This window comes from Stegostoma tigrinum, chromosome 29, assembly GCF_030684315.1.
Source record: "Stegostoma tigrinum isolate sSteTig4 chromosome 29, sSteTig4.hap1, whole genome shotgun sequence".
In the NCBI taxonomy this organism is placed as follows: domain Eukaryota; kingdom Metazoa; phylum Chordata; class Chondrichthyes; order Orectolobiformes; family Stegostomatidae; genus Stegostoma; species Stegostoma tigrinum.
The window spans coordinates 18,755,915-18,766,311 of NC_081382.1; the positions used below are offsets into that span (position 1 = coordinate 18,755,915).

A 10,397-nucleotide genomic window follows, 5' to 3' on the forward strand; every position below is an offset into this window, starting at 1 on the left:
GACTGCAAAAAAATTCACCATATTTAGCTTCAAGTTATTTTTAGTGCCACAAACAATTATCATTTGGCTCAAAACGAAACACCCGATTATTAAAGAATGACAGCTGGGAAAGCAGGGTGGTCCGAAGTGCTGTGTGCAGAGGCCCAGTTGACACCAGCAGTTAAAATCTTACCTGATTGCGCCTTTTTCCTGCTCTGTCATCCCCAGCACCCGATGGAAGCAGAGCCAGCTGAAGGTGAAGCATGCCAGCAGCCTGAGCGTCAAGCCCATGTTGCTGAAGTTCAGGGGCAGGCTTCCAGTCTCTGTCCCACTGACCATCAGCTACCCTGCAGGCTCCTCTACTTCACAACAAGAACGTTTAATTTTAAAACGCCCTCGGACAAATCTGAACGCAACTGGTCGCTAATCCACCCTCATGGTCCAGGAGACGGGGTTAAAAGGGTTTCGACCAGTCTTTCCTTAGAACCTGCTCCAATCTCTCCCTCCACTGCACAGCCACATCCTGTCCATTTAAACACGGCCTTCTTCCTCAACACTGCCGTCTAAACACCCCGCATTCTGGGCTTTGTAGTCCCACTCGGCGACTGATTTCGGATTCATTTTCGGGCCACGCGATTTCCTGGTAACTTTTACATCCCAGTAACCCCCCCTCCCCTCGAGGCGAGCTGACGCAGTCGCTATCGGGACGACCGGACTCCAACTACCGGCAGGCACCGCGCAGCCTCGTCATGAGCTGCGGCGGAAGTGAGCACACAAAGCATGATGGGATTGTAGTCTTTCCCAGCAAGCACTCCGGCCCAGCCGCTGCTGTCAGTTGAATTTTCCAATGTCCCCCCTTTTCATTGAATCCTCTGGCTCTGTTTGTTTTCTTGCTGGGATTGACGCATCTAAAATGTTTTATTTCATTAGGATGAACAATCTTCCAGACTACCTTATCAATGAATATTTGATGCGAGTTCTCAATAACTTCTCATCTGATTCTAGTTTATTTAGTTAAAAGGGTTAAACACATGAATTCTGTTAGGACCTCGGCGATGACATATTTATACCCATCTTCGTCTCCATTTCTTGGAATAGGCCATCAACTGATATCTCAGGCTTGCCCAAATACTTCATTTACATTTGTCTCTGCCTGATTCTATGGACTCGCTCCTATTTTTTCAAATTAACTGCTTCCTCACATCTGTTTTGATGATGGCAGCTTTCATACCAGAAATTCACTCAGTCACACACACACAGACAGGGAAAAATCATTAATACTTGGAAGCGAACATAGTGGTAATACTGGTCTTCCATTCTGAACTCAGTAAAACAAGTCAGACCAGTATGTCTCATTGGTCAGCTTAACTGGCTTTTCCATCTGGGCTCTACAACAGTTGAGTCTTTTCCATTCTTTCCATTTCATTCACTGCACTCTGGTTTCCTCTCTCTCTCTCAATCCCTGCCAAATGAAGGTGCTTTCACATTACCTTTCACCCCACCAACATCCACATTTGATTAACCATCCTCTACCATTCTGTCACTGTCAACATGATGCTACCATTAAGCAAACATCCAATTTGAAGAAATTCTTCCCTCTGCAACATGCTATTCCACTCCTCAATCATCCCAGATCTTCTTATAGCACCTTTCTGAAATAACTCCATGTATCCCATTACTAAGTCACCCTTTATTTACAGGTACATAATACACGACACACAGCCCAGTCTCAGGCAAACAGAACACCTGACACTCCTATTTATATCTGTTAGCCAGGACTCCCTGATTGAAGCAGGTTAACAATTGGTCCCCAATTGGGGAATTCATATTCAATGAGGTCCACCTGGCTGACCTTGTTCTATTCACTATATTCCTCCCCCTCTAAGTCCTGGAACATAAGTCTGTTCTTTTTCCTGTAGCTTATCCTTGAGTGTTTTCACACTAGGTCTGCTTCCTCCGACTCTGCCTCGGGTGCTGGTGGTGCGTACTAGACTAGCCTGCCTCTTTCGGCTGGATCTTCTTGGCAGAAACTCATTTTATTCAGGTGATAATGGCATCGAGGCTGTGACTTCTGCCTTGTCCATCTCACCCTCAGGAGTTTTATTGAGGGAAGGTGGAGAGTGACAATTCACGAGTTCTGATAGCCTTGCCAATGGTTCTGAGTGGCCAGGTATATTTTGCGTCTGTCCCATTTGTGAGGTTGCAGCTTTCATGCAGGCTATGTGCTTGTTCAGGACTGTATCTCTTACCAGAACTTTGTACATCATGGGACCTAACCTCGTGAAAACCAAGCCTCTTATCCACACACAGCCGTTTCCATAGTTTCAACACCAAACTTTGTCCTCAGAAGTAAACTGCCTGTCTCTCTTTGTCTGGAATGGGGGTTTCTGATGCCATTTCATCTTCCTCCCCAAGTCTGGAAAGATCAGACTTAACCCGGTGTGGAGTCTTCTCTCTATTAGCAACCTTGCTGGAGCTGTCCCTGTGGTTGCATGACAAGTGGTCCTAATAATCAAACAGGAACTTGGATAGTTTGGAATTGACTGAAGCTGTAGGCTGTTTCTTCGAGCGTACCTTCAAAGTTTGGACTGCTCTTTCCACAAGACCTTTGGATAGTGGATGGTATGGTGCTATCTAAACATGCTGAATGCCAGTCAACTTCAGGAAATACTGATGGTAAATGATGTCTGTGACCAACACCCCTGGATGTCTGTATATTGCAAAAGCTGCTCACAGCTTTTCAATCATTGTCCCCATATTGATGAATAAAATCTATGCACATCCTACCACTTTGAATGGGTGTCCACAATGACTAAAAACTTTGAGCCCATGAAAGGATCAACACAGTCATGTAATCAAGTCCAGGGATTACCTGGCCATTCCCACGAATGTGAGGGAGCAGATGGTGTAATTTCTGTCCTTGTTGGCATTCTGGGCACTGGGCACCCACAAATGTGGCTATGTCAATATCCAATTCTGGTCACCAAACATAACTTCTTGCCAACATCTTAATTTTGGAAACCCCTGGATAACCCTGGTGGGGTTCAGCCAGTATCTGGTGGTGACTTTTGCGCAGGACAATCACTTTTGCTCCCCACAATAATATGCCCGTCCTTTATAGTGATCTGATCTTGCCTGGTACAGAAAGGTTTCAGTGCTGGTTGTGATGGCCCTTTGCTTCCCCCCATCATCACCAGGTGTTTTAGTTTTGCAAGGATGGGATCTTATTGCATCCGCAGTCTGATAGTGTCAGCAGTGACCAGAAGGGTGTCCAGAAAGTTTTAAACTGATGGTGTATCCGCCAATGGGTGGTGGCTGTAGTTATCTGCACTTGCCACTTTACGTCCCAGAGAGTGTTCCAAATTATAATTGTACGCACTCAGAATAAGAGTGCGTGGCACATCCCTGTCCTCTTTAAGTAGCCCCAGCAGGGATTTGTGGTGCATTACTAATACAAAATTATATCTGTAAAGGTATTGGCAGAATGCTGTCATCCCAAAGGTGACCACCAAACCTTCCTTCTCCATTCAGGCATATCTTCGTTCAGCATCAACCAAAGTCCAGGAAACATATGCTATCAGGCATTCATCACCATTGGGCCATCCATGACCAACACTTCCCCAATACCATACAGTGAAGCATTAACATCAGCACTGCATCTCACTTGGGATTATATTGTGCAAGCACATCAGGCAACAATAGCCACTTTTTCACTTCCCCAAAAGGCAATGTCTTGACTAGGCAATGATTTCTAAGGCTGATCCTTTCTCAATAGCAAATGTAAGGGTGCCAAGATAGTTTTTTTAATTCATTCACGGGATGAGGACATCGCTGGCCAGGCAGCATTTACTGCCCATCCCTAATTGCCCAGAGGGCAGTTTAGAATCAACCACATTGCTGTGAAACTGAAATCACATGTTGGCCAGACCAGGTAAAAGGTAGCAGTTCCGTTCCTTAAAGGACATTAATGAACCAAATGGGTTTTTCCCGACAATTAGCAATTGGTTCATGGTCATCATTAGATTCTTAATTCCAGATATTCTTATTGAATTCAAATTCCACAATCTGTCAGTGCAGTATTCCAAACAGGTCCCCATAATGCTATAACTGGGTCTCTGGATTAACAGTCCAGCAATAATACAACAAGGCCATTGCCTCCACATGCCAAATTACATATTAATTTTCTGTAATAATTCACCGATCACATGAAAGACCTAATCTCTGGTGCAGGCATGAGTGCTGGGGCAACTTTGATCCCTCTCACTTATCTTCCAACGATGTAACCTGGCCTTGACAACTCTGTAGCGCAAGAGGGCCACTTGGGGTACCTGGAACACACAATTTTCCCTCCTAAGGAATAATCCCACCTTGGAGAAATATTTCAGTGCTATGCCCAAGTACTCTAAATACTCGTTATTATTCTTCATGATTATTAGCACATTTTCCAGATAAATGGCACCTGGGATAGGCCTTGTAAAATGTTCTCCATTCTCTGCTGGAAATGGCACAGGTTGATCATACCCCAAAAGACAGTCTCGTATGTTGGTACAAACCCTGAGGGTATTAATTGTAGCATATTTCTACAAATCCTCATTTAATTGCAAATGCAGCTTTGCATGGCTCATGTCCAACTTCATGAAGGGCAGCAGCCCACCACCACACCAAACCCCACCCACCATTTTTGCAATGGATTGGGTGTTTATCCAAATATTAAGGCAGTTCACTGTTTGTTTGAAATTCCCACAAGGCCAGCTGAGCTGTTGGGTGGCACAGCTGGAATGACTGATGCTGCCTATCCTGCAAACTGTACGGGTTTGATGATTCCTTCGCTTTCCAGCCTCCTGATTTCTGCACCTATGTTTGCACATAAAGCAAATCGCACTGGTCAGGCCTTGCAGAATCATGTGATTGCTTTTCAGTCAACATGCAAGGATGGGCCTTGGCCCCTTTGATAATCCAGAGACCTCCCCGAAAAGCTTCAGGTTATTTAACTAGGATTTCACTCAGCCAGCAATTTTCTAATTGAAAAATGTTGAACCGATCAAGTTAAATCTTTCCCAATCTCGCTCCATCAAGTTTGCACTCGAGCTTTTCACTACAATCAGTGGTAATTGAAACAGCTACTTCTCATACGAGACCAGAACTGAAGTTGTCCCCCTTAATCTGTAGGGATTCCCTGGTTCTCAGCCTGGCCAAGTTGTTATGCAAGCTTAAAGGTTACAGTCCAGAGTGATTTTTGTTAAAGGTTGCTTCTGCTTCCACTTTCTAATTTTCTAATGACAATGCCAGTTGTAGCACCTGTTTGAAGTCCAGTTGGGCTTCAGCTAGTTCGCACTTTTGCATGGTCATGTCGTTAATGCTATATTTGAAACATTCTCTCAGCATCTCACTTAGGGTCAAACCAAAATCACATGCCTCTATTAATTATCTTAACCTTGTCAAAAATTCCAAAGCAGATTTCTCTCGTTCTTGAATTGTTGGGTAAAACTAATAACATTTCAGAATTAGAGGAGACTTGCTGTTGTATTATTTCTTAGCTAAGTTCATCAACTCTTGTAAGGTATAAGTATTGGCTGCCTCTGGGAAAGTTAGACTCCTAATAACTGAGAAAGCTGCCAGGTCCACGTACTGTCAGGAGAATTATCAATTGCTTTTCATCTGCCCCATTATCATTTGCCTGGGGAAAAAAAATACATTTTTTCTACATTCTGGGTCCAGCCTCTGATGGCAGAATCAAATGAATCAAGTTTCCCAAATAATGGCATGATGCCAGAAATGCTTGTGCCAATTCAAAGACAACTGTTGCCAGCAAATCTCTTCAAGGATGTGTTTTTCTCATCGCCACTGAAATAACTCCATGAAGGCTGGTATGCCGTCACCAAGACACCCTTTATTTACATGTGCACTTTTCGTGACATTGATCCAGATCATACAGAGCCAGCTACCAGAATGAATAGAATCCCTGATACTCCTGTTGATATCTGTCAGCCAGGGCTCCCTGATTGGACCAGATTAACAGCCCCAATGAAGGAATTCATATTCTATGAGAGGCACCTCGCTGACCTTGCTCCAATCACTACACTTACAGGAGATGCAAAATCTGCCATTTTATCCCATTTCTGACATTCCATGGTTTCAAATGCTCCTTTCAGGTGAGACGGTAAATTTCATGTATTTCTGTTAAGTTGTTCTACATTTCTTGCTCACTATATATCGACTACTTTACACTGGGGAGGCCATATACATTTGTGTGGCTACTTTACAGAACACCACAATTCATTCAATAAACCTGATCCCAAGCTTCTGGTCAGTCTTTTTAATTGCCCATTTTATTTGCACTCTGTCTTCTCTGGCTTTCAACTCTTATTATTCCAATGAAGTGCAGCTTGAGTTTAGGGAGCCATACCTTATCTTTTGATTAGACACTTGACAGCACTCTGGGGTCAGTTTGGAATTTAAGAATATGTCACAACCCTGGCGGGAATACTGGGCAGCAGATGCATGGCAACACCCACTGCCACCTAAATGTTTCCCTCCAAGCCATGCACTATCCTGACTTAGAATTATATTAATGTATTTTCACAGGAACTCCCTTCCTAATGGGTTTGTAGACATAGCTACCCCCTGAGAATTGCAGTTGCTTGAAAGGGACTCACCATCACCAACTCAAGGAGAATAAAGGATGGGCAATAAATACTGCCCTAACCAATAATGTCCACATCCCATGAACAAATAAAACAAAACTAAGATTTTAGTTATGGTTCTCTCTATAGATACTGCAAAACTTACTCAGTACACCCAGCATTTCTTGTTTATATTTCACACAATTACTCTAATTGCTGTTGATTCGAGACATGCTCTCCTTGCAAGAAGTTTATAAATTCCTACCTTCAAGATAGTAGAAACCAATCTTTTTTGAAAGATATTTTTGACAATTTGATGTGAGATGTATGCTAATTAACTATTTCTGGATACCTCTGATTTTATTTCACAAAGCCAGTATTTTGCTTTTTTTATTAGGGCAGGTTCAATCATGCATTATGCACTCTCCTCAGTTTTGTCCAAGATCTGCTTGAAAAAAGCTTATAAAATTTCAGCCTACTTTTAGGTCTGTTGTGGGAAACTCCAGTTGAGTTCCCAAACAAAATGTCAAACTTAATAAACTTTGCCAAGAATTTCCATACTGACCACTTTGTAAATTGTGATTTTTAGAGGACAAATACTCTTATATAGAGAACATGCATTTTTATAAAGCTAACACCTAGTTCTTTAGCTAAACCCTGATGGCCAAGCCCTGTCGTTTGAAAAAGCTTCAAAAGGTAAATCTAATGAGCTATAGAACTTACAGTTCATAGAATGATGAGGACAAGCCTGATGTGGCTATGACAATGTCCAGGAAAAGGGCATGTGAAAAAGAACTCCAGAGTATACACCAGATTCATATTGAAGAAAATTTAGTATTTGAATCCCAGGCTACAGCCAATTCACATCAGTATACTTTACAAATGTGTAGGACACTCATTTTCCTTTTTTCAAGTCCTTAAAGTTTTACTGAAAAACAAAACTGCGGATGCTAGAAATCTGAAATAAGAATGGAAAATGCCAAAGAAACTTAGCAGGTCTGTGGAGACAGAAACAGGATTAGTATTCTGAGCTTGGTAAAGCTCCTCTTCAGAAGAATTGTTTACTAACTTTGCAAATTATTTACAAGACGTGAAATTCCTTCTAATTGTTAATATATATATATAAAAATTCAGGAAATATGGGTTTCAGTGGCTAGATCAGCATTCTTTGCCATCCATCGTTGCCCATGGTGGTAGTAAGCTGCCTTCTTGAACTGTTGAATTCCATGTGGTTTTGGCACACCCACAATGACATTATGGAGAGAGTTCCAGCATTTTAACTTAGTGATAGTGAAGGAATAGTGATAGATTTCAAGGTCATAATAATGAACGGAATCAAAAAGAACATGCAGATTATGGTGTAACTGTCACCTCTATTCTTCTAGGTGATAGTGTTCTTGCATTTGGAAGATGTTGTCTCCGGAGACTTGGTGAATTTCTGCAGTGCATCTAGTAAATAGTACACGCTGCTGCTACTGAGCATCAGTGGTGGACGAAACAGATGCTTGTGGATGATATCTAATTTCTTGAATGTTACTAGAGCTGTACTCATCAAACAAGTGAGAAATAGTTCATCATACTCCTGACGTGTCCCATGTAGATGGCAGACAGGCTTTGGGGAAATCAGGGGTGATTTACTCACTGCAAGATTCCTTATCTCTGACCTGCTCTCAGCCACTGTGTTTATGTGGTTAGTCCAATTCATTTTCTGGTCATTGGTAACTTTTAGCAAGTTAATAGTTGGGATTCAACAATGGTTACGTAATTCAATTTTTAAAGAATTCCCCAGAGTGTGGAAATAGGCCATTTAGCCCAAAAGATCCACACCAACCCTCCAAAGCGCATTCCACCCATCCCTTTACCCTATACCTGTAACCCTGAATTCCACCTGACTAATGCATCTAACCTACACATCCCTGAACATGTTGGGTAATTTAGCATGGCCAATTCACCTAACTTGTACACCTTTGGATAGTGGGAGGAAACTGGAGCATCTGGCAAAAACCCATGCAGACCTAGGGAAAACATACAAACTCCACACAGACAGTTGCTTGAGGTTGGAATGAGGGAGCAGTGCCAACCACTGACCAACATGCCACCCTAATAATAAGAGAAGATGGATAGATTCTCTCCTGTTGCTCAGATATTGTGGCATTTGGGCATGGACTTCCTCAGCATCTGTGAGGAGTCACAGGTGATTTTGAACATGGTACTATCATTAGTGAACAACCCCACTTCTGACCTTACATTAAAAGGAATGTCGTTGATGAAGTAGCTGAATTTGTTTGGGCCTAGCTCACCATACCATTACATATTATAAACTGTAAAAGCTGCAACTGGAATTCATTGTGAAATACATTTACAACACAAGCTGTGTACATTGATATTCAATATTATAACATAGCTGGTAATCTATTAATTAAACTGTCTTGAACCTCTGCCTTTAGGGCGGCATGGTGGCTCAGTGGTTAGCACTGCAGCCTCACAGCGCCAGGGACCCAGGTTTGATTCCTGTCTCGGGCGACTGTCTGTGTGGAGTTTACACATTCTCCCATGTCTGCGTGGGTTTCCTCCGGGTGCTCCGGTTTCCTCCCACAGTCCAAAGATGTGCAGGCTAGGTGGATCGGCCATGCTAAATTGCCCGTAGTGTTCAGGGGTGTGTGGGTTATAGGGGGATGGGTCCGGGTGGGATGCTTCAAGGGGCGGTGTGGACTTGTTGGGTCGAAGGGCCTGTTTCCACGCTGTAGGGAATCTAATCTAATAAGTGGCTGCTATTTTTAGACTTTGGTCTCAGAGTGAATCATCAAGGATCTAATAGCGTAGGATTAACAAATACTTCATGTGGTAATAAATGATCAAATGATCATATGAGCTGTTGAAGGTCAGCTCATATGTGAACGCCTGTTTTGCTTTGAACTGACGTCATGTGCTATCTTGGGCTGTTAGAGTCAGGATCTTGTGTATTCCTTTGGAATCACACAAGATTTGTTCAGTTTCATCACTTAGGACTTTTCATGTTTGAGATGAGGAGTGCTGTCCTTTAGTAACTTCTGCTCAACATTCATCCACATCATACTTACATCTAGTACCAATTTGGAGTTTGCTGAAAATCAAAAGTAGATTGATAAATTCACTGAGCAATGCTATAGCTTATCTCTTCTCTGAAGAAGGCAGATATGGTCAAGCACATGTTGAATCAATATCATTATTCATTACATCTAATGTCAAAGCAAAAACAGAGATAAATCAAGCACAAGCCATTCATAAATATTCACTCAACCTAATTAAAATGTGTTATTCACAGGTTTTTTTAATGGGTTATTGATGCACACACCTCAAATGATCAAATAGCACATCTCTAGAGAATGGTAGGAGTTGGCCTGTTTACAGAATCACAGAGCATTACAGCACATAGGCAATCAGTCCATTGTTCCTGCTCTGATCTTCCAAAGGACATCTCAGTTACTGCTATCCTCCTGCCTTCTCCTGGTAACCCTGTACATTATTCCTTTACATATAACCGCATACCTTTTGAATACCTCAATTCAATCTCTCCGCATCACACCGTCAGGCAGTAAAATCCAATGCAAACTATTTGGTTGGGATGTGATTGATGGATCATTCTATATCATACTGTTGACCTTCACATCTGCATAATTTCAATATTACATAAAAAAACATTAATGACAGGGAGTCTGGCATATAAGCCGACTTAGAAGGAAAGGATCATAATGGACCGGGGAGACAATGAAATTAAATTTCTGGTTTCCACCTTTTCCTTTGGAACAGCCAGCA

The 10,397-nt window shown here is 42.3% G+C and overlaps 1 protein-coding gene across 3 annotated transcripts in view; it reads right to left on the reverse strand.

The window, feature by feature from the left end:
• Window positions 1-672, reverse strand: part of si:ch211-282j22.3 (ER degradation-enhancing alpha-mannosidase-like protein 3) — a 59,760-nt gene extending 59,088 nt beyond the window's left edge. For 2 of the 3 annotated variants that reach the window (XR_007250234.2, XM_048558839.2), the window contains exon 1: window positions 173-672. Coding sequence is in view for 1 of the 3 variants with exons in the window: in XM_048558839.2 (XP_048414796.2) it covers window positions 173-318 (146 nt within the window). In the remaining 2 variants the exon portion in view is untranslated. The remainder of the gene's footprint in view (window positions 1-172) is intronic. The other variant, XM_059638135.1, reaches the window with a different exon arrangement.
• Window positions 673-10,397: the final 9,725 nt, after the last annotated feature.